Genomic DNA, 22,999 nt, shown 5'->3' on the forward strand with positions numbered 1-22,999 from the left:
CTACTGTCTCTGGTATAATGCTCCCCCATTTGGAAACTCATCGTTGCCAAGTAACGAAGCAAGTAAAACTTAAGTACCGTTAAGAGTTGGACAACGAATCAGTTTAAATGTAGCGAATAAAGTCTACTCTGAGAAGATGGACGCATATGGTGTTTTAGCTAACAAATTGTTATGCTTATTCAAATGTCTTAAAAACGCACATTCCAAAAACACGTTACAAAATTAAAGGCTAACAGGCTTAAAGGCTTTGGTACATAGCCAAGTCACTCAGCGAAAGATTTGGTCGGCCACTCTGAGCCGCCCGGAACAACGGAACAGAATATTGTTGACAACTGTGGCTTGTCAGCAAACTTCTCCAGTTTTCTGAACAATGAAGCTGTCTACATTAGTTTGGCTTGGCTTTGTAGTGGTTTCGGTTGGTTATCGTGAGTACTAGCGAACTACTGAGCTAATGAGCTGGGTTAGTTAGCCGGTAGGTTAACCGATTTGACTCAACGCTACAGAGCATCTGTAGCTTGACGTTAGCTAGCTAGCAGAGCTCAGCTACACAATTAGCAGAAGCATGGGCGATGGCAGTGTCATTCCTAGGCTCGGCAACATGAAGGCGTTGCTTGGAATAGTTGCTGGAGCTGGAGCTTCTTATGGGTTATACAAACTTATCAGCGGAGGAAGCTTCAAAAGAAATAAGAAAAGTGCCACCAGTGAAAGTCCTAGTGTCAGGAGCAATCAGCCCAGTGAAGTGACCCTGCAGCCGGGAAGCCTGCTGGCTAAAGTGTCTGGACTGGATGTTGTCTGCCCCCGACCTACGGATGTTGCATCAGGTAAGAACTATAAAGCTCATACAGCTGGACAATACTCACACTAAATAGCTTATGTCTAAACTTGTCTGACTGTTCTAGCAAAGTGAATATCTCAAGATAATTTCTCAGAATTCCTGTGTGTAAACAATTTCAAAATTCAAATGGAGTACTTTTGTCTTAAAACAGTAACTGCAGCTCGGTTGTACTTAGTCTCCTTCATTGCAAACACATTAAACACCATTAGATGTAGGTTAATCGCTTATTTTGCTCTATAGGTGGCATCATCCACCAGTCCCCTGGCAACCTGGAGCCACAGCACCTGAAAATGCTGCTGTCATGTCTGCAGACCAGCAATAATTCATCTGACAGATGTCGGATTATGGTTACGTTAGGAAACGCTGCTGCCTTCACTGTGAATCAGGTACAGTAAAAAGATGCTTTCTCTAAAACCTTCTGCAAGTGAGGTTGGTACTGGTTTCTTTATTGCCAATCAAGAATCTCAACTTTCTAACACTGTAACTTACCTAGTTAAAAAGTTGCGTTGTTGTTGTGTTGTTTGTCAGTTATCTCACTATTCTAAATTCTTTTTTTTATTACTGATCCTCCAGAATCTAATACGGGAATTTGAAGGGATTCCTGTCATAGCAGGTTTCCTCTCTGATCCTGCAGCAGAGGTTAGAGTGCAGACGCTGAATGCTTTAAATAATCTGTGTATGAACATCCAAAACCAGGAGCAACTAAAGGTTTGTTGCCATTCTGTACAGCAAATAGCATGCAGGCTATTGCTGAGAGAGTATTTTTGTTAAAATATATATATTCATATCCATTTTTGGGGGGCGGGCAGACTTGTCTCACTAAAAGTCTTGTCTTGTAGGTTTATGTGCCGCAAGTGCTGGAACTGATTGAGATGTCACCAGTGAATTCTGACCTTCAGCTTGGTGCTCTCAGGCTGCTGACAAACCTTTCAGTCACAGACAAACATCAACACTTGCTGAAAGAATCCATTACACTTTTACTGTCTCTACTTGTGGTGAGCAATGAAGCATTACAGGTTGGTATTTGGTAGGCTTTTCAGGTTGCCCTGGGGTTGATATATTTTACATTTCTTAAAGACTGATTGTTGAATACTATAATACTATGCAATAAAAGTTATCTTTAACAATTCCTAAATCATGATATGATATGATATGATATGATATGATACCACTGATACCTCTCTGAGATATTTGAAAATTGTAGGTGTAGTTGGAAATGAGTCAAGAGCATTACAGCTGTTAGTGCAACCCCACATGTGAAGTTATTTTTTGTTTCAGGTTCAGGCCTTGAAAGTCCTTGTGAATTTGTCCTCTAATCCAGATATGATGGATGACATTGTTCAAGCTCAGGTAAGACTTAAAGGATGAAAATACAGTCTTTATCTTATCATTTTCATATAAGTCAAACAGCCAGTGTAGTTTGCAATATAGTACACACTAAGTTATTAAGCACAGCTGTGTTAAAAGTTCATCAGAACAAACAGAAATGCTGCATAATCCAAGATGATTTTTGTTGTCAAACTGTTGGGACAGGGCTGCAGATTATAAATCCTTATTTTGATCTTGTTCTTGTCCTTTTTCTTCCAAGGCTCCAGCTTCTGTTGTGCTACTGTTTGACGCACGAACAGCCTCTACGGTGCTTCTGCGACTGCTGACATTTGCAGGAAACTTACAGGCTTGGAGGCCCTCGGCTCAAGTAGCTGATGAACTGAGGCGGAAGCAGGATTGCCTCTTCCGGGTCATGTTAGATGAATCCTCCCAGCTCCACAGCAGACTGGTCCAGCTCCTTTCACATCCTGATGGGGAAATTCAGGCCCAGGTGGCTCGTATCTTGACATAGACCTCTATCTGGAATTTTGATCCATGCATAGCTTTTGCTTCGACACACTTTGCCAAAGCCATCAACCTATCACTCTTCAAATTAGATTATAAATCTGTTGACATTAACCTTATAAAAGAGCAGGCTGTGTAGCTTCCTGTGGATACTCAGCTTAAACTCCCTCAATCTCTATACATAGAGTATTCCCCAGATCAATATTATCATCACACAAAACTAAATGATTTGTTCCACCTCATCAGCCACTTTTCTCTGATTTCCAGTCACTTACACTATAAGTAACTGATGAGCAGCGAGTAAACAGGAAGCAGGGAGAAACCATTCATTCAGTAGATTATAAAAACAGGCCACCTTTCCATGTTTTGTCCTGCCACCAAGAGTTTTCATCACATTGCCAGAGACTATTTTCCTTCAAATATCCACAGTGCCCTTTCTTCTGGGACTTTCACCTACTTTCTCTGAAGATATTTTCCAGGTGAAATTTCTGAACCCAAACCCACTGCCAAAAGTTTTCTAGAGAATGTGTCCATGTGACTTGTGCAGCATGAGACAATACACTACCTTTCTGTGGTTCAGAGAGACACCTATCAAGAGAATTGAAGAGGTTTCTCGCTGCACTCCTCAGCATGCCTCAGAGACACCAGTGAATGGGTGTACGACAGCTCCAATCCTCGCTGATTTATTTACATGTTAGATTTAAAGATCAATCTTATTCCATTGAAAGCAAGCGCTTTTATCTATGTATTTAATTTGAGGAAGTGCATCATGATTTTAGAAGAGCCAAAGTGAGGTTACCCTTCAGACCGGTTGGTACCACTTTCTGTGATTCTGTGATAAGATGAGGGGTTCAGTGTATCTGGAAGATTTTGAAGTTGAAACACTGCCTTCCCTGCATTTTAAAAGAGCTAGTTGAGGTGTTAAGGACAATTGTTAAGGAGGCCACCTGGGTAAACTTTGCCTTTGAAGGTACACCATCCAAAACTGCCTGGACGGGTTGATCTGGGATGTACTGGTGTTGTTGATTGTCTCAACTGGCCTGCAAATCCTCCAGGGAAGAGCTTGAGGAAGTTGCACGGGAAAAAGGATGTCTGGACTGCTACTATTGTTTTATATCTACCACAACAGTCAGAGAGCTTGAAAATAGATGGAGGAGTCGTTGACCATGGGCAAAACAGTAGTGGTAATAGCCATGTTAACTGTTTGTGAAAAAATGTTATGCATATGGTTGCTGAATGACAACAGTGATTGAATGTTAAATACAAGCCTTGTTATGTTAAGTTATGCACTTACTGTAATAAGACAGGATGTAAGTGACAGATGTGCATGTTTAGAGGAGGAGGACTGAAGCTGTGGACACATCTGTTCACTTGTTAAACACTATTTACAGAAACAGGGATGGGTGTAAGTGCATACCTCTAATTTGCATGAAAAATGATCTCAGAATATGATTTTTAATGCAAAGATTTTATAGCATGAGCCAGTCCAGGTGTATAGAAATGCTGCACATTTTTGATGTTTGGACACTGACTTTATTTAACCCAAATCCTAAATATGTCTCAGGCAATATCGTTTACCAGAACAGATACCGTGAGAGGTTGATTTACTTGTTACCTAGATTATCATATTTATTTAAAGAAGTTAGTCAGCAATTTGCCTATAAAATGAGAAATGTGTTTGTTATGTGTATTTGAATGGTTCAATAAATACCGTATGACCTATAATGATGGATATCCACGTCTTTCTTTCTCATGTTTACTCAGATATATTCAACTAGAAACATTCACTTAATGTGGTTAGATGATGGGCTGAACACTTGCCTTTTGGTTTTGTCTTATTTTGTGTTTCTATCATCTGAACGACTTTCTAGCAGGTTAGATGTATTTTTCTTATTATCATAAAATGGAAAAAAACACCAAGTTCTTTTGACAAAGCATGATTATTTTGATGTGGGTGATGGTGATGAAATTCGACAACACCCTTTAAAATGAGGCTGACGATGATGATGCGTTCAGGTCTTTGTCTCCCTCTCTCTCCTCTCCCTCCCTCCCAGGCCTACATACAGCCTCCTCCCACTCTGAAACGAGATGACCATCGCTGGATCATCCTGTGCTCCATCAGAGTCAGACCGCGGATCAGTGTGTGCAGGCAGGCGGGCTCACACACACACGATCAGCATACGGATCAGGAAAGGACGAGGAGGGGGGTACAGCATTTCGGATTAGCCGCATCAGCTATGAACATCCATAACGTTAAGTAGAAGTAAACGGAGCTCTCACACCATAAAACGCGTCGAGGATGAGCGGGACTGCAGCGGCCACAGGATCGGCTTCTTGCCGTTTCGCCCACTATTTTGTTGTGTGTGGAGTGGACGCAGAGACGGGCCTAGAGCCGGACGATGGAGCAGGTACACTGGTCAACAAAACATGAAAGAAACAAACCCACACTACAGGAAAATACAGCCAAAAATATGTTTCATGACAGGCTTTATCATTGATATTTACTGGTTCATATAGGCCTGTTTGTGCGGGGGTGACATCAATTTAAATATGTTTTGATTGGACGCCACAAAGGCTTGTTGACAACATAAAATCTGCACGTAGCCTATGTAGAATAACCTATACATTGGACAAAAATAATTCATTTAAAATAAATTCCATCAGAATTTGTTTTTTCGTTTGATTTTGGCAGGATTTGTTTAATTTTACACATGTATCTCTGAACAAACAGGGCTGATGAAATGTATGTTTTTGAGTGTGAAAAGGAGAACCATAAACAAAAACACAAATCCAAGAGAATGACCATTTTCCTATGAATTTGAAGCAGTTTCAGTTTAATTTAAAATGTATTACCCTATAGTCTTGTCCTTGTGTTTTGCCTCTGCTTGGGGGAAAACACATTGCAAGTCTGTTCACTGTGTTTTATCATATTTTCAGGACAGTATTGTAAGTCAGCTGAAAATATAGCTTTGCTGGTTTCTGCAAGTCATCCAGTGCTACACCTGGATGAGGAAAATAGCAGAGAAAGGGCTGAACACAGGGAGGACAACATCACCATTTGCCCAATAAAGCTGGAACACAGATCCAGGCAGTACTTCATGGATAACACAGGGCTGTGTGTGAGGGCGAGCGTTCTGATTACACTGCTGCGTGTGTCAAAAAGCAGCGATTATCTCTGTGATGTTCTGTTAAGCTCTCTTATCATTTTCATCGCCCCAGGCAGGAGACCTGTGTCCTTTTTCTTACCAAAGCTAAAGGCTGTGAACGAGGTTAAAGGAAACGGATGCAGTATTGCTCATGGATGTCAGGGTTGCTACGGTGATGACTGCTGCAGAGAGGGAGCTTGTGACGGTTTATTTGTGGTGGGTAGGATAGCGTTGTTAAAAATGGAGATATCAGGTTGTGTTGCCTTGTTCCACACTGAAGTATTGACGCTCAGCTCGGTGAGGTGAGGACAGAGTCACACAGGAGCTCTCTGTGGCGTCTGCACGTGTCCTGCTTTGTGTGTATGTGTGCGCCCGGGTCTTTGTGAGGAAACAGAACCATGCCAGTGTGCCCCAATACCAACACCAACACTTTAATGTCACTTCCAGGTTTAATTTGTGGAGCACAAACAATAGTCACACCCTGTACTCTCCTTGTCTCCTTTGTAGCAGCAATGTAGTTCATGTAGAGCACTTCCTCAGGGGGAAGATAGTAACCAGACATGCCTAACCCTGCTTGTGTTTTTTCCTCTACTGTTGAATAACAGCATCAACTCGGAGAAAAATGTAAATTTAGGACAAGCTCTGTATCATGTTGCAGCTCATAGCTCTGCTGCAGATTAGTTAGTGCTGTAACTAACCAGTGAGGACTTTGATAGCTGGCTCCCTGCGGCGAGTGACAGCGCCGCTGGCTAGTATATCTGAGCTTTACCAATCTGCTTATGTAACAGCAGGTCATCTCAGACCCACTGCAGCAGAGGGCTCTGCTCCTTTCAAGGGATTTTGGTCTCTGTGTGTGAATGTGTTAATCTTTGGACGCATATGCCATGAGCTGCAGTCAAGCAAGAGATGTTTATTCCCTCACGTGCCTTAGCCTTATAAGTGTTTCTCTGAGGTCATACAGTATCTCTTTCTGTTTGTGTAATTAGTGCATGCCTACAGTGAGACAATCTGCTCTTGTTGGCTTCTCAATAGATGCTACTGTGTTTTCTGCAGCCTAATCAAATTTCACATGACGTTGCGTGTTTGAATGCTGAATGGCTGAGGCTTCGGCCCCCGTTCAGGCCGGATGACCGTCACAGGGGGATGACATCAGCGGAAGGCGCAAACTCCTTGACCAAACATTTGAGAGCTGTGCTATTTAGAGGTGTATGTATCTTGCTCTTGTCTTATTAATACACATGCTGCTTGTGCGCAGAATATCCAGCCTGAGCTGTTTTATTTTTAGGCACTCAGCACTTACTTTTATCCTGTATTTTAAGCAAATGAGCCCAGCACCACTGTCTGTGTCTCAGGCTGAGATGAAAAGCAAAATTTGGCATATTTTTTGTCATATGGTTCACCTTCAATGGACAGACAAGTCTGTAATGCAAAGACAGAGTGGCTTAAACTGTTTGAGCCAAGAAGGAATAACGTCTCATCAGTCAGTGTCAGCTGACATTTGCTGTCATTTTAATCTCCTTCCACTTTTTATGTCCGTCCTCATCTACTCCTGTAATGATATGACGAATGGGATGATAGGGGTAATTCAGCTGGTGAATATGACAGATGTCTACCTTTATGGCAGTTCAATCATCCCTGATGAAGAGCTCCTGTTTTAGGGATGGACCATTTGGGGCCTTAAATCTTTGTGATGAATGTCTAAACCGTGGAATACATATGAAACACTGTTTTTGTCCTTCAAAAACATTGACATTATTGGTATTATAGTGACACTGATAAGGACGTTTAAGTCATGGAGATTAGAGCAGAAACAATTAGTTGATTAATTGACCAAAAATAAATCTGCAACAATTTTGTTAATCAATAAATTGTTTTAAAACATTTATTGCAAATATTAATTAGTCAGCATTTTAATTGTGAAGATTTTCTAATTTATGTGATAGCAAACTGAATATGTTTGGGTTTATGTTATGCACTGCTGGTCAGACAAAACAAGCTATTTGAAGGCATTACCTTGAGTTTTTTGTCACTGTTTTCTGAGGTCAGAGATCACATGATTGATTAATCTGAAAATAATCATTACTTGACGATCTAAAGCATTCTGCAACACATTGGCTCATACACATTTGCTTGTGTGTGTGTTTATTCACATGGTAAGAGGAGGAAACATGCTCATTACAGCCATACAGAAACAGGCATTTAAGCTGTCATTCAAACCCTTAAACAAACCTCCCTCTTGCTGTTGCACAGAAAAAGAGTGAGACTGCGTGTGAATGTGTTTTGTGCAAACTCTTTGGTGGGAACTCGTGTCAGGTGGAGTCTGGATTTTAATTGTGTCAGCTGACGAAGCTCAGGATGACGCAACAGCTGACGAGCTTTGTCTGATGGCTATCTTCGAGGCCACGGCGGATGTGGCTACCATGGCAACTGGGTGTCCTTGCGCTAGGCTCGATTCTGCCTCTCAGCGCCAACACCAATTTGTATCCTTAGCAAAGAACATTGACTCCCCCTCTCGTCACTGTGATCCATTAGCTTCGGTCTCCCACCTACGAGTTTGACTCAGTTCAACTTGAAGTGGTGCCTCCTCCTGCCTCCCTCTATTTCCTCTCTTGGGGTCCTGTGCGTCATCTTGTAGGCAGGTGATGTGGATGTTCCCGAATGCTGAATGAGTGCGTCAAAGCTGGCAGCAGAGAGAAGACTGTTAGTTTGCCATATGCAGGTGGTTTTGTTCTTGTAATGCAGATGAAGCTGAACGTGAATTCTTAGAGTTCATTGTGAATTCGTGAAATGGGGAAGACGGTGAAGAGCACTGTTCAAGGGCATCCCCTCAGAAAGTGGATGAATAATGAAAGTAGTTCATTCACTACTGGCAGTCGATTACACACTCTGAATCATACACACACTGCGTATTTCTATTCCCTGCTCTCTTTTTCAGCAGCTCCTCTTCGTCCACTCTTCACCACACAGACAGCACTCTGTATGTAACCGGAGCTAGAAGCTGACACAGGCTGCAGGGATTGAAGAGAGGAGAAACTTGAGCCAGCCAGACAAAGCAATGCATCAAATATGTGCCTTGTAGGAATATATAGAGATTTCTTGCATGCGCTGCAAATTCGATCCTTTTGTGTACATGTAGCTATTGTAGAGAAATTTTTCATCCTTTATCCTGAGCCTGAAAGCTCTTGATGTATGAAAAAGCAGCACATTTCTGTCCTAAAGGTGTAAAGGGTTTTGTACTGCAGAGTGTCAGGGATGAGGGGTGTTGCACCACTATTCTAGTCTATCGCTATGGTAATGAGTCGAGTTACATAACCCTTGGAAGGGTTTTCCCTCCTCGCTGTAGAATGGTCCTCGCTGACAACAACAGATTAACTTTTTTTTTTTTGTTGTTGTTTTTTTTAGCATCAGTGTCAGACAAGGTCGTTCTGTCCAAGCTTTTTTATAAATCAAAGCTCCTGTCAAATTGAGACGTCCTCTGTTCTGTCAGGAGTGATGAAGGTCCAGGATCACTTCATACTGAAATGTAAATATCATAATCTTTTTTTGTATTTTGTCTGCCTGTCTTTCAGGTGAAAGCTTTGAGCAGAGCCCCATTCGACGGTCCTTCAAGTCAAAGGTTCTGGTGCACTACCCTGAAAACACGGACAGGAACCCCTTCAATAAAGATGCTGTCAACATGGTGAGAGTTTTGATTGCACATAATTGGTCCACTTCAGTACTGGTCATTTTAGCTCACAATAATAGAAATGATAATGAAGGACAAGATGTGTCCCTTTTGTAGGACAGATGTGTTCGTTGCACTTCCAGCCAGTGTAAGTGAGCAGTGCTACGAATGACAAAAGAAACATGATAACAAAATCAACTAGGGAAAAAAGTATAGTTAGACCCATGTATCTCTGCTTGTTCTCTACCTCTCACAGACTTTTCACTTTCTTTTTTTATCTACATACACGGAAGATGTTCATTGTTCTTTGCTGGAAAAGCAGGTCAGGATGATGAAAGGATAAACCTCGAAAGAACTGGTAGCAGTCAGAGGGAATCAAGTTCATTTTTATGTCATGTCTTTGACATATTAAAATTAGTTGTTTCCAGGAGACAGTATTAAAACATATGATCTTCTCTAACAGTTTTTAATTTCATTTTATTGGAGTTTCAAACCTGGAAACACTGACAGAAATACAAATAACATTTTCAACGTTAAATTGCCACTTTATTTCTAAATGCAGTTTTATGTTTTTCTCCTCCTCTTCATTCTTCACCACCTTCTCTTCAGCTCTGTATGCCAAGGGGTCTGTCTTTCCGCACTCAGGCAGACAGACTCGATCCGCAGTTCCACTCATTTACAATTTCTTCTGACGATGGCATGCGTTCCTACGGCTTCGTCCACACGTTCTATGAGGAGGTGACCAGTCCTCAGATCATCACTGCCATGCAGACTCTCTATCAGATGCACCATGTGGAGCGCCAGTCCTCCTCATCGACCTCCTCTCCATCCTCCTCGTCTTCATCTGCCTCCTCGCCCTCCACCTCCAGCATGGACTCTCTTGTGAGCAGCTTGGATGAGTCAGACGCTGAGTCCCTGGTCGGGGTTTCTGGCTGCCTTGGCTGTGCAGGCTCCTTCGATCCGGCACGTGACACCCTGTACGTGTCCAAAGCCCTCTGCCTCCTGGCGCCGCTCCCTTTTCTTCAAGCTTCACGACAGTTCCTATCTCAGCTGCACCAGGCTGTGACATCACACACGGCTCCACCCCTCCCTCTGGAGAGCTACATCCACAACATCCTGTACGAGGTGCCCCTGCCTCCCCCCGGCAGGTCGCTGAGGTTCCACGGGGTGCAGGGGCCCATCATGTGCCAGCGGCCTGGGCCGGGTGAGCTCCCACTGGGGGAGTATCCTCTTGGAGAGGCGTTCTCTCTCCTTGGTGTCGACAATATGGTGCAGCTACTTACCTGTGCATTTCTGGAGACACAAGTCCTACTTTACTCTCAAGGTAAACACAATATTCACCATTTAGCATGCTTGAAATCAAAGAACTTATTATTATTATTATTATTATTATTAGGGTCGTTCACCAATTAGAAGGTCGTGGTTTGATCCCCGGCTCCTCCAGGCCGCATGTGTCCAAGATACTGAACCCCACATTGCCCCTGATGGCTGCTCCATCAGTGTATGAGTGTGATGAATGAATGTGTGAGTGAATGGGTGAATGTGGAAAGTATTGTAAAGCGCTTTGAGTGGTCAGTAAGACTAGAAAAGCGTTATATAAGTGCAAGTACATTTACCGTATTAATTCTTTTTTTCCTGAATTTAGCAACACCCATAGCAAAGCAGCTGTTTTTATTCATAATATGACACAAACATAACATTAGAAAAGAGTTAATAGAAATAGACACGACAAGTACAAGACTTGGTGCAAGATATATAAAAAAATGCATAAAATACAGTAACAACAGGAAAGATGGATTTGAGGTTGAATACGGCAGCAAAACTTACATTGTAAATCCTGTCCCATCTTTCTCTCTCACACACTCTCTTCTCCTCAGACTACCAGCGTTTGATGACAGTGGCAGAGGGCGTCACCACCTTGCTATTCCCATTCCAGTGGCAACACATCTACCTGCCCATCGTTTCTGCGCCGCTACATCACCTGCTGGATGCCCCTGTGCCGTTCGTGATGGGCATCCAGCGCAGAGAAGGAGCTCAGCGATCCGCTCTCCACCTACCACACGAGGTACAGCCCCGAACTAGAAGCTCGTGCGTACAACACATCTGTTGTTTTTGCGTGTGAATGAGTCATGGAGCTTTTCGTGACAGAGACATTTCAATAAACATTCATACAAAAAGATCTAAAAATGTTTTGTTAAAGTGAAACCTTCCTCCAGCCACTCGCTGTCCTCCTCCACTTGCATGACAATTTGCCCTCTGCCTTGTCGAGCAGAGATGATACATTTCCTCAGATCACCCCACCCCGCCTTCAAATCCAGTCCTGCAACTGAGATCACTTCATGCTGCATGAATATCTCACTGGAGCCTCTTTGAAGTCGCTCTGCCCCAGAAAAGAGGCAATAGAAAGACAGCTCGGGGGGATGAAAGCAAAAACACAGAGCATGAGAGATCCAGAATAATGGGACTCACTGAATAATTAATGGGAATTAGGGATCGCCACTTATTTCTTGAGTTGTGCAATTTGACGGAAGTGGGAAATAATTGAATCATATTGATAATGATTGGCTGGAATTCATCAGAACAGCAATAAATGCACAGTTTGGCTTGGGTGCAGAGGAAGAATTGGGAAAAACAATAATAATAATAATAATGGAGAAATAAAATATATTTGTGAGAGTTTTTGATCCTTTTCCCTTTCCTTCTTTGGATCAAAGAGATGATGAGAAGACATGAACTAACAAGTGAAGACATTAACTAGGAGGATGAGGCTGCACAGTGTAGGCTGCTAGGGTAAGAGGATGTCTGCCTCTTTCCACTCACATCTCCCAACTTCCCCCGAGGCTATAAACCGACTGCCTGAGGTCACTGTTGAAGGTCATGTTGCTGCTGACGGCGCTCTGCTCCACTGCTGCTTACAGAGGCAGTTTTTTTTTTTTTTTTTAAATCAGTGCCTGTCTTTCACACAAAGTTCTGTTACCCATTGCTCAGCAGCTTCCTGGGCACAGTTTTTTTGCACAGGTTTCTGATGTTGTTTGCAGGTGTGAAAGCCTGATGCTGCACAGTGTCTCCTGTTGCAGTGATAGCAGTAATCTTAAAATAATTCTTCACATGCTAACGTCCTGTGAGGGCTTATCGCGGTGAAATGCCAAGAATCTATTTATGAAATGTAAATCTTCATCTCTGATCTTAATTGGATGTTAAAGCTCGGCTGCTTTGTCTACATGAGATGAATAAGAGTCGGTGCATCGTGACTGGTTAAACCTATTATGATTATCTGATGGAGGAGCCAGTTGAACAGTCTTGTTTATCTCATGCTCCTACACAGGCCAATCTGTGCTTCGTGGACATTGACAACCACTGCGTCGAAGCCCCCGAGGACCTTCCCTCATTTCCAGACCAGACTGAGCTAATCCAGGAACTGAGTGAGGTACTGCTGCGTTTTGGAGTCCCTCCACAGGGTGGTGTGATCACCAAGCCCGCCACCACCAGCACCCCCTCCCCTCGCATGAGCAGCCTGGTCCTGGAGGATCTGATGGAGGACAGAAGGAACGGGAACCTCGGAGGTGAGGAGCTGGCGGTGCTGGAGAGGCTGCAGGCTTTGGCGCGGAGGTGCGGGGGAGGGAAAATGTCAGATGGCGGGAAGACGCTGGGACATGAGTTTGAAGAGGAGGAGGAAGAGCTGAAGGCTGCTAAGCTGAACATTCAGCTGAGGGAGGTGTTTGCTGGACGTTTTGCTGCCATGTTTGGCAGGTATGAAGAGTTCGTCATCCACAGTGCTCTGGACCTGGACTCCTGGTTGAGCAACCGAGAGGGGACGTTCAACTTTGACAAGGTACCTCTGTAGATATCAGTGCACAAGGATCATGTTTATGCCTGTTATTTCCACACATATTAAGATTGTTTTTCTGTGTACTTTCGATTATGATAGAAAGTCCCTGCTGATTTTAATTGCGTTTACTCGTGGTTTATGATGTTTCAGGGTTCCTTCCTGTCAGTTCAGCCCACGACCCACTTGCGTTTCTTGTCTCGGTTCCTGGAGACATCCATGTTTTCTTCTTTTGTGGATGGGAAAGTGATATCTCGCTGGGCGGATAGAGAACCACTGCAGCAGCTGTTTGACAACCGTCTGGAGAAGGAACGACTGTATGACACAGACAAGGACTCCTATAACTGTCACTACAGGAAATGCACCACACTCTTTGAGTCAGGTACTGTGAAGGTGCTCATGATCAAGAGAGGATGAAATAAAGTATTTAAGACATGCACATTGTTGTAAAATAAGTTAAAATATAAATACTGTATTCCTACATGCTTAAACACAAGACAAAATATGCTGCAAAAATCATGTTACAGCATTTCTGGTCCAGTGTTTCAGTCGATATCTCATGCATCATTGTTGCTCTCTCTCACCAGGAAAGACTTAGACTAACTTGACTTCATTTCCATAGATTTTCATCTGAAAGTGATGTGCAAGTTTACTGCCTCTGCAGGCAGGCACTGACAAATATGCAACTGAAGGGACAGTTACACTTAATAGTTAATAACTTAAAAGTTATTACATACATTCATTTAAGAAGCTTTACATTTTAGTGACAACCTACAACAAATCAAGAGTAACAGTGGGCTGTTTCACTAGTTGCTTTTCAGCATTTAGCAATAGATTGAAACCCCAACTGGTAATTTGATCTGAGGGATATGATTGATGTGGTGGATGCCAAACTTTGCAGAGGGCATCTGCAGTTCTGTTGCCATCTGTCCTTCTGTTTGGGTTTGTATGTTGATTATGTTGCTTTGCCTTTTCTCTCTCTTTTGTAATAAGCACAGAGGATCTTGCTTAAACTCTCCTTAAGGGGACTCCTGTACCAGAACATTTAACTATGTAAATTATAGCTGATGGAAATATTTCTCAAATGAAAAAGAAATAATCTGATAAATATTTGAAACACAAAAGAGGTGGGATAGAATCAGATATGAGGGGGAAATATGGTAGGATCAAAGAATTAGGGATGAACTAAATGATATGGTGGGGGATGAACATTATATAAGAGGAGGGCTTTGTGTCCTATGAAAAACCTCCTGCTCTGAAATCCTGCCAACTCACTGCAGAAACTGCCCCGCTCACATCTCATTCTGTCTGTGTCATTATTCACATTTAGACTCTGCTTCAGAGTTGTTGTTTTTATTCTTTTCCATCATACTGTCAGTTGCATTACATATCTAATTTGTTTTATACTGTGTGTCTTCTTGAAACAAAACAAACTTAGCAGCACTTAACCAGCTTGAATACAAGTCTGCGTTTTTTCTCTGCAGCCCAGGAAACTGAGCGCAGACTGCTGAAGGCCGACCACACAGCCATACACCCCCACCTGCTGGACATGAGGATTGGCCAGGGTCGCCATCAGCCGGGATACTTCCCTAAGCTGCAGGCTGACGTGCTTGCACAGGGACAAAACACCAACAAGTGAGCCTTCGTTCGTTCATTCGTCTGCTGTTCAGAAAACCTTGTCCAGGGAGCACTGGAAAGGGGTACTGCCTGGTTGTACAAAGAGTAGCTCCACTAATCTGAAAAAAAGATATCTGTGGTTAAACCACTATATTCACAGACTTTAGTTTTGGAGGAAAATTAACAAATAAGGTTACAAAATGGTGTGATGCTGGTCTTTTGTAATTTTTTATCACAATAAACAGCTTTTGCATATCATTTGGCTGACAGTAGTTGGCTAAAGGCAATGGATAAACAATTGAAATAGCTAATAGCAGTGTAAATAAATGGTTGAAATAGTTAGCTAAAAATAATGTACCAACCGTTGTAATAATTAACGAGTGATGAATAAAATTGTTTAATAGCTAAAGATAATGGATAAATATTTGAAAGGTGTTGTTCCTGCTGCACCAAGAATTTGGCCTAAATATTGACAATGAATAAAATGATTGTAATAATATACACTTTTATGTCAATTACCTAACATCCAGTTTAAAATAAATTTAAAATGATGGCCTCTAATAGAGTTTTTTTTAATCTAAGAAGTACCTCAGATAAAAAAGGTTGGGAACCAGAACCACTGTATTTGGATATTATTACATGTAGTCACCAGTGCCAAAATACACACTCATGATTTAAACACAGAACCACAGCTGCACACTCTTGAAATGTTATCTGTGTGAACAGGTGGTCCAGTCGTGTGACAGCATCACGCCGGACTGACCCCAAGAGATCAATGATGTCTGATCACTCTGGAGTGGACAATGAACAGAGACAGGTACTTTTCATGGGTCAACACACATGGACACACTCTCAAGGGCTTCACGAGGACTACGTCTGATTTATTACCTTTTTGTTTATTTAACAGAAGCACACATTTGTGAGGAAGAACCTCCGTCAGTCCAAGCTACTCGACCCGTCGCCTCAAGCCGTCACTCAGACTCACCGAGAGTTCGTTGATGGGCTGCTGAGTGAGTGTCGTCTGAAGGTGAGAGCGCTCATACTGCGTGTTGATGGAGGCACAGCTGCCATTGACCATCATTCAAGGTTAATGCCACTAAACGTTCTCTGGCTTTTTAGACCAAACGGATGCTGATGGAGAGGATGGGGAAGGAGAGTGTGGAACTTGGTCAGGGAGAAGCCAACATCACAGGCCTGCAGGAAAACACACTCATCCACGGTCTGTGTGACCTACTGGAGAGAACCTGGGGCCATGGTCTGCAGCTGAAACAGGTCAGACACACACAGATATGTAATTCAACATGCCTGATCACCACAGATGACCTACAGAAACATCTCGTGTCAACAAATTTACATCATGCACATGAACACAAAAAGATGACTGTATGAACCGGTTCAATTTTAACAAGTGTGTTTATTCCGAGCAGGGTAAGTCTGCTCTGTGGTCCCATCTGCTTCACTACCAGGCAGCCCAGGGGAAGACGGAGGCACCAGCCGAATCTCCAGGTGAGAGCACAACCCTACTGTTTTCTTCTTCTTGTGTGAATCTTTGAGCTAAAAGTCGACTGATGGTTGGTGTTAAACTCGCTGCCTGTTTAGGGTCTAACACTTCAGACCAGAGAACGTTGGATGAAGGCACTCAGGTCCTGAGAGGATCCTTAGTACAGGATATGAGGTAATGAGAGCAAACATACTGGGATGTTGGAGAGAGTTATGTATCTGTGTGCCATTTACAAATGCTGTAAATGGCATGAAAGGCTCGGTTTGTGTTTGTGATCTATGTTTTATGGAAAATGCAGATGAAAAAGTGCCTCAGGCTTTACTAAACGCTGCTTCATTTTCCCCTTTTAACAGATATTTTGCCTGAGGTCTAGATGAATACCAATATACTACACATACATTATATCCGCAGTACTGTTCTGTTGGGGTCAAGAGAGGGTACATATCTTGGTCACAAGTTTAGATTTTTCTAGATGATGAATGAATTACCTAGAAGGGTCATTAAATACAACATTATAAAAAAAAAAATAAAAAAAAGGCTGAATATTAGAGCTTGTTCCTGACTGCTCACCCCAGTCTGTGTGTTGTTCTTCTAGGTTTATCCAGACCATGAGTGAGTGTCTGTCAGAGGTGGGTCAGGCCCGGGCCTGGATCCATCTGGCTCTGGAGAAGAAAATGCTTTCCCATCACCTTAAAGAGCTGCTTACAAACCAGGAGCTGCTCAGGTCAGATTTTCGCTCATAGTTTAGCTTTTACTCAGATTTAATTTATGTTAAGTGCTGTAACCTTGACAGACTTTTTTTCCCCCTCTCTTGTCCCCCGACAGGCAGCTGTATAAACCTCATGCATTCCTGCTGTGTGAGGAAGAAAGGGAGCAGTTTTTGTTTCACCTGCTCTCTCTTAACACTGTGGACTACCTCTGTTTTACACGGGTCTTCACCTCCATCAGTAAGTCCTGTCAACTTTAACAACAAAGTGGTAGAATTTTATGGAAGTTTTACAGCCTGCAAAGACCCTGAAAGTTTGCTTCTGGTTAGGTTTGCCTTTTACAACACCCATCCCCACACCGAACTTTCTGCAACTCACAGGATACGGATGACCCCACACTGTTTACTCTGAGTATTGTTAAAAGAGTTGTACAAGTTCAAGTGTGAAGGAAATGATGAAATGGTTTAATAAAACTTTGCTCTTGGTGTTTTGTATCTCTCCAGGTATTCCATACCGTGTTGTTATTATACCTATGAAGAAGCTGAGCATTGCAATGGCAACAGTTAACCCCTGGGTGTGTGTGTCAGGAGAAATGGGTGATTCAGGAGTTAGACAGATCCCGAAGAATACACAAGAGATTTTTTTCCAGGTTTGTATACACCCTTCAGAATTAATATCAACACACTGATCAACAAACTGAGAGCTGATCTTGCTGTGTGTGGTCTGTGCTTTTCATTTCAGTGTAAGAACCTGGGCAGGCTGAGCACTCTGCAGCTGGGACAGGAGAACTCTGGTTTGCTGGCCAAGTGTCTGATTGACTGCGTGATGGTGTACAACGAGATCACTGGACACACCTACAAGTAAGATTCAGCCTCTGACCTTGGTCTCATCAGCAAACGCTGACTGTGGCTTCACAGCACAGTGGCTACGTGTGCGAAAATGTGTTTGTGGACAGCAGCACCCCCTGTGTGTAAGATACGGCAACGTCTAAATGACTTTGTCAAATGTTGGATGTCTCTCTCCTATGAGAGAGCTGCCTTATCACGTGATAAAGACATAATGTAGACATGGAAAATAAATGACTACATGTTCACTTGGATGGATTACCTATCTGGCTCAGGGCTCTACAGGTTTATTTAATACCATATTGTCATGAACTGAAACCAGCTGCTATCTGACAGACAATAAATAAATCTAAAGATGTATTGTATGCCTTGGAAAATGGTTTTCACTAATCTAAATTATATGTGATTTGTAGTAAATTAGCTTAAACATACCAAACCAAAAGTGTGGTTCTTGAAATAATTTAGAAAAACAAGTGTAATGTTGTGTGGACGCTACACCAGCTGATTAGAACAGATGGCCCTCACCTACGCCATGTCCTTGTGTAATGAATAACTTAATTATTATTATTATTTTTCATGTTGAATATAATGAAACACTGTGTCCTCTTTCCTTTCAGGTTCCCATGTGGCCGATGGCTGGGGAAAGGTGTGGGTGACGGCAGCTTGGAAAGGGTTCTCATTGGTCAGCTGGTGTCACCTGGTGCAGAGGAGGATGCTGGAAGGTGGACAGGGACGCCACCAGAGCTGGCCTCTCCTTCTCAGAGTGTACGGACAGTGCTGGGATCTCTTGGCAACCGAAGCAGTACGTACTGACAAAGAACGCATTCTTTAGTACAATAGCTGACCTACTTGTTGGTTAGCTCACCACAATAACAGATTCTGCGCCTGTATCACCTTTCTATTTACCCCCTGTTCTCTCCCCCTCGTGTTTGTCATCATTCATCCTCATGTTTCTATTTGTAACTATCCTGCATTTATATTGTTAGGAATGCTGTCTGTTGAAGTACAAGAGGACATGAGGGAGGCGGCAAATAACCTTGTTAAACATTTCCACAAAACCGAACAAGAGGTATGTGATTGTAATAGAGAGTGTGCCCCCCAAGACTCAGATCTTACATTCATTTAACCTGTTGGCTCCCCCAGCTAAAATAAGGGGATAAAACAGTTAATGCAAAGAAGAGTGCGATGTGTTGCACTGTCAGCCTCCTGCGTGTGTTATTTTTATCTCCAACACGCTTCATTACCCCGGCTTCTCCAGCCTGGGCCTCATTTGTGTATCAGGCTAGACTTTCTCATCTCAACAGCAAGTTAAAAGCGCTGAGGAGACTTGATGGATCGCTTCAGTTCATCTGTAATGGGCCTCGAAGTCATTGTAATAACATCTCTAGTGCACAGGCATTAATGTACAAGCTCAGTTTTGTTTACTTCCTTTTAGTAAGTGAATGAAGAGCCTTCTTAAATGTTGCACAGGATTTTGGAAATCTGCAGCGCTTTCTGTCAATAATATGAGTGGATTTGCTGAAGTTGTAAGTTGAGCTTCTTGCTTGCAGTGCCTCTGTTAACTCTCTGTTTTCATTTCTTCCATCTCAGAGGGGAAACTTGACTGTCTTGTTATGTGGTGAAGGAGGGTTGGTGCTGTCCTTGGAGAAGTTCCTCCTCCACGGCTTTAAATCCAACCGTCTTTTCCAGAGGAATGTATTTGTTTGGGACTTTGTCGGTAGGTACTGTGAGCGTGAGTTCATTAAGAGCATCCAATAAACATTAAATGTGATGTTTTACTGTACCTTTCACAGATCTCTATTTCCTGTCTCCATCTAGTGGCAGTGAATATGTGTTTCATATATTAAGTCACATGCAACAAAACATGATTGATGTATTTTGTTAACAGTGTTACACCGTCCTTCTCCGGTGTTTGTTTTTTATGGCCTGAATTTACATTCTTGTCAGTATATGAATGAGTTACGCATTGACAGTATGACCAACTCTTTCCCACAGAGAAGGCAGTCATTTCCATGGAGACAGCTGATCAGATGGGTGACCTGCATGGATCAACACTGACAAAGGGTCCACCTTGTGACTCACTGTGCCACTATGTCAATGCCATTAATGCTTCACCCCGAAACATCGGAAAAGAGGGCAAGTTCCAGCTGTTCGTCTGCTTGGGAATCAGGTGAGTGTTCATCATTTAAAAACTCAAGCAAGAGAGACCCAAAGAGTAACTCCCCAAAACCCCATAAATTATTAGGAAAACATCATTCTGATTTATTTTTTAAAAGCATCCTGGTCGTTACATTGTGTTGTGCAAAGATAATACAGTTTCCTTCCGGAGGCAATGGGGAAGTGGCCTGCAGCAGGACTGCATGGCTGTTTTCTCTCACTGACCTATTTACATGACATACAGTTCATGCAGGGAATGAATCAGCCTTCATCCGCTAATGGTTAGATAAAAGACAGAAAAATCATTTATATCTCCATTATTAAATTTGATAAAAGTGAAAAACTGAACATATTATTTCAAATGAACTGAAGATGTTACTTCGTATTACTGCTGTTGTTAAATCACATCAACTGCCCCCTGTCAAAAAAGCCCATGATCAGTGGGTGGCTGTCACACAAAGGCATTTAAAAGCCAATCAAAGCAGTCGAAATTAGCCTCAATCTATTTCAAGTGGAACGAGACAACTTCAGCTGTGACATGAGAATAAAAATCTTTTATTTTTGCCTCACCTCTGCACAAATACAGTCAGAATCAATAAAGAAAAAGGCTTAAATCAAATCTACGTGGCATAGTTGGCTGAAATTTCAAAGTAGCATTTATTTATTATGAATGTTTTCTATTTGTCTCCATGTGATGTGTCAATGAAAGTATGAATGAACAGTGAAAGTATTGTGACATCCTGAAAGCTGTTTCAAGAGAAAGTACTTGGATTTAGTTTAGGTCTACAGATAGTTAACTTGCTTTCAATTCAATACCAAACGTCACTGGATATTTATGGAACCATAACTGACCTGTTTCTCTTGGTAGGGATCGGTTTCTCCCTCAGTGGCTCCCCCTGTTGGCAGAGTGTCCTCTGACAGCACGGACATACGAGGAAGGGGCTCTGCTGCGGGACCGTGCGGCTGTACACTCACTGTCACGCATCCTACACACACTCAATGAGTTCACCATCACCCTGGAGATGGCACTGGTTAAAGGGGTTGACCTCTGACCCTGAAGGATAAGAATGGAGTTCAGCCCCCTGCTGTGCAACCTACTGCAAGAATGCTGACGGGTTCCAATATTCATATTTCCATCTTGCGGGAAAGGGAAGTATATTCAGAGACTTGAGAAAGGTGACTTTATCATATAAAAAAAAAAAGAACAGTGGACCAGATGAAGTCACTGGCAACTCCAGCTCCAAACATATTGCCTTGTTCAACAATGTAAATGTCTTAGATACTTTATTTGCTTCAGGAAATAGTGAGATTTTTCCTATGCTTGTTTACACTGTGAAATTCTGTTTCCTTGAGGAGAAATGGAGTCATTCATAATCTCACATCCACAGTAGATATTTTCACAGCTCACACCATTTACCATATCTGACCCTAGGACAACTATGACTCTCCTGCTACTGCTGTATTGCTTGCACTTAAATTTTAAACTAAGCACATGCATGGCCAAAATCAGTTTCTTTGTTTGTTTGTTTATGTCTTAGTGTGTTGTGATCTGAAATATCAGGACTCAGGCCTTATTATATAAACATTTTTCTTGACATCATTCATTGAATATCATAATATCTTAATATATATATATATATATATATACATATATATATATACGAAAGAAAGATAATGTTCCCACACTATAATATGTTACAAAATGTTATATTATTATGCTCTTGTTATACTATGTAAGGTCTGGCCTGTTTCTCCTTGTTTATTTCAGTTTGGGATCACAGGCTGAGCAGAATTGTGCTCATGAAGTCCTCCGTTAGTGAAACACTGAAACCAAACTGGTGTCCTAATTGTGTCAGTTCAAATAGTCTTTGCCACTGTCAGAAAGTTTTTTCCCCTCTCTCATTGTAAATAATTTTGCTTCATTAGATCTTTGATAGAATTGTGGCCATTTGTTATTAAGGTATAATGAATTTGTGGCATTTTTCTGTATAAAGGCATCTTGTTTGTGTCTGTGTAAAACAATAGACCCCACTATGGACACACTTTACTGATTATGTGGATTAATAGTCATGCTGTTTGTTTCTAAACTGTTCAGTTGTCTTTGCAAAAATCAGACAATGAATAGAGCACAGGTTCTTAAAAACGCTAGGTATTCTGTTGATGTCGCATTTCATTTAACAGTTGAAGAATTGTGAAAATGCTGTCTCCTGCACTCTCCTGCAAGCACTATGTAACCCACAATGACCAAGCCTCTATTATCATTTAAATACAGATTAGAGAAAGCAATAATGAACTGTTATTTATGAAATGTGTTGTCAAAGATTAAAGTTAATATTGACATAACTGATGTGTCTTGGTATTGGGTTTTTTGTGCTATTTACTTTAAGTCTGTGATGTCTGAAAGGACATAAGATTCCTGCATAGTAAAATGATTTTCAGTTCCAAAGCAAAGTACATTCACCACATAGCACTACTGCATCATGATGATATTTATAGTGTGCTGAATGCAAACTTGATGGCTCGACTACACTGATGGCAGTGTTTTTGTTGTGAGAGCCTTTACACCAAATGAAAACAGTACATGCAGTTAATGCAATTCCATTTAATACCCCTGAAGTAAAACCTACTTTTGTAAAGCTTGTGAGACTGAATTTTTATTAAGTGAGTGATTTTTGAAGACAAGCTCTGAGGTGTTTTGAAGCTATATATTTACATGGGCTTGCTGAGTATTTATTGCAGAGCTATGGATTGGATTGCATTAGAGACTGTGGTTCAGGGCTCCATAATAGTCAAGAAGTAACTCTGGTCATCTGACCTTTTGTTTACATGCTTTCCCAAATTTTATTAGACATACCAGCAAAGACAGCA

The 22,999-nt window shown here is 42.0% G+C and overlaps 2 protein-coding genes across 3 annotated transcripts; both read left to right on the forward strand.

The window, feature by feature from the left end:
* Nucleotides 1-284: 284 nt before the first annotated feature.
* On the forward strand, nucleotides 285-4,377 carry armc10 (armadillo repeat containing 10). 2 transcript variants are annotated; one of them, XM_022754394.1, is made up of 6 exons: nucleotides 285-821; nucleotides 1,076-1,221; nucleotides 1,409-1,543; nucleotides 1,675-1,851; nucleotides 2,114-2,185; nucleotides 2,424-4,377. In XM_022754394.1, exons 1-6 carry the CDS (start codon nucleotides 563-565, stop codon nucleotides 2,673-2,675), a joined length of 1,041 nt encoding a protein of 346 aa, XP_022610115.1. In that variant the 5' UTR covers nucleotides 285-562; the 3' UTR covers nucleotides 2,676-4,377. The 2 variants fall into 2 exon arrangements, with proteins under 2 accessions (XP_022610115.1, XP_022610116.1); XM_022754395.1 differs by having other exon boundaries at nucleotides 1,675-1,830.
* A 409-nt stretch (nucleotides 4,378-4,786) lies between these two features.
* Nucleotides 4,787-22,446, forward strand: LOC111228483 (DENN domain-containing protein 5B-like). The gene is made up of 21 exons (XM_022754378.1): nucleotides 4,787-5,076; nucleotides 9,384-9,493; nucleotides 10,088-10,802; nucleotides 11,356-11,543; nucleotides 12,804-13,310; nucleotides 13,458-13,686; nucleotides 14,789-14,939; nucleotides 15,648-15,738; nucleotides 15,829-15,948; nucleotides 16,041-16,193; nucleotides 16,349-16,427; nucleotides 16,521-16,596; nucleotides 17,018-17,146; nucleotides 17,248-17,369; nucleotides 17,633-17,778; nucleotides 17,871-17,989; nucleotides 18,592-18,776; nucleotides 18,961-19,043; nucleotides 19,565-19,691; nucleotides 19,970-20,144; nucleotides 21,000-22,446. The coding sequence occupies exons 1-21, from the start codon at nucleotides 4,968-4,970 to the stop codon at nucleotides 21,181-21,183; spliced, it is 3,798 nt and encodes a 1,265-aa protein (XP_022610099.1). The 5' UTR covers nucleotides 4,787-4,967; the 3' UTR covers nucleotides 21,184-22,446.
* Nucleotides 22,447-22,999: the final 553 nt, after the last annotated feature.

The sequence above is a fragment of the Seriola dumerili genome, unplaced genomic scaffold, assembly GCF_002260705.1.
Source record: "Seriola dumerili isolate Sdu_G_001 unplaced genomic scaffold, Sdu_1.0 BDQW01000219.1, whole genome shotgun sequence".
NCBI lineage: Eukaryota > Metazoa > Chordata > Actinopteri > Carangiformes > Carangidae > Seriola > Seriola dumerili.

Coding starts and splice junctions, on each gene's coding strand:
- LOC111228483 (XM_022754378.1), top strand. CDS start 4,968: ATGAGCGGGACTGCAGCGGCCACAGGATCGGCTTCTTGCCGTTTCGCC. Junction 9,494..10,087: donor ATAAAGATGCTGTCAACATG/GTGAGAGTTTTG, acceptor CCTTCTCTTCAG/CTCTGTATGCCAAGGGGTCT. Junction 10,803..11,355: donor AGTCCTACTTTACTCTCAAG/GTAAACACAATA, acceptor TCTTCTCCTCAG/ACTACCAGCGTTTGATGACA.
- armc10 (XM_022754394.1), top strand. CDS start 563: ATGGGCGATGGCAGTGTCATTCCTAGGCTCGGCAACATGAAGGCGTTG. Junction 1,544..1,674: donor AAAACCAGGAGCAACTAAAG/GTTTGTTGCCAT, acceptor CTTGTCTTGTAG/GTTTATGTGCCGCAAGTGCT. Junction 2,186..2,423: donor ATGACATTGTTCAAGCTCAG/GTAAGACTTAAA, acceptor TTTTCTTCCAAG/GCTCCAGCTTCTGTTGTGCT.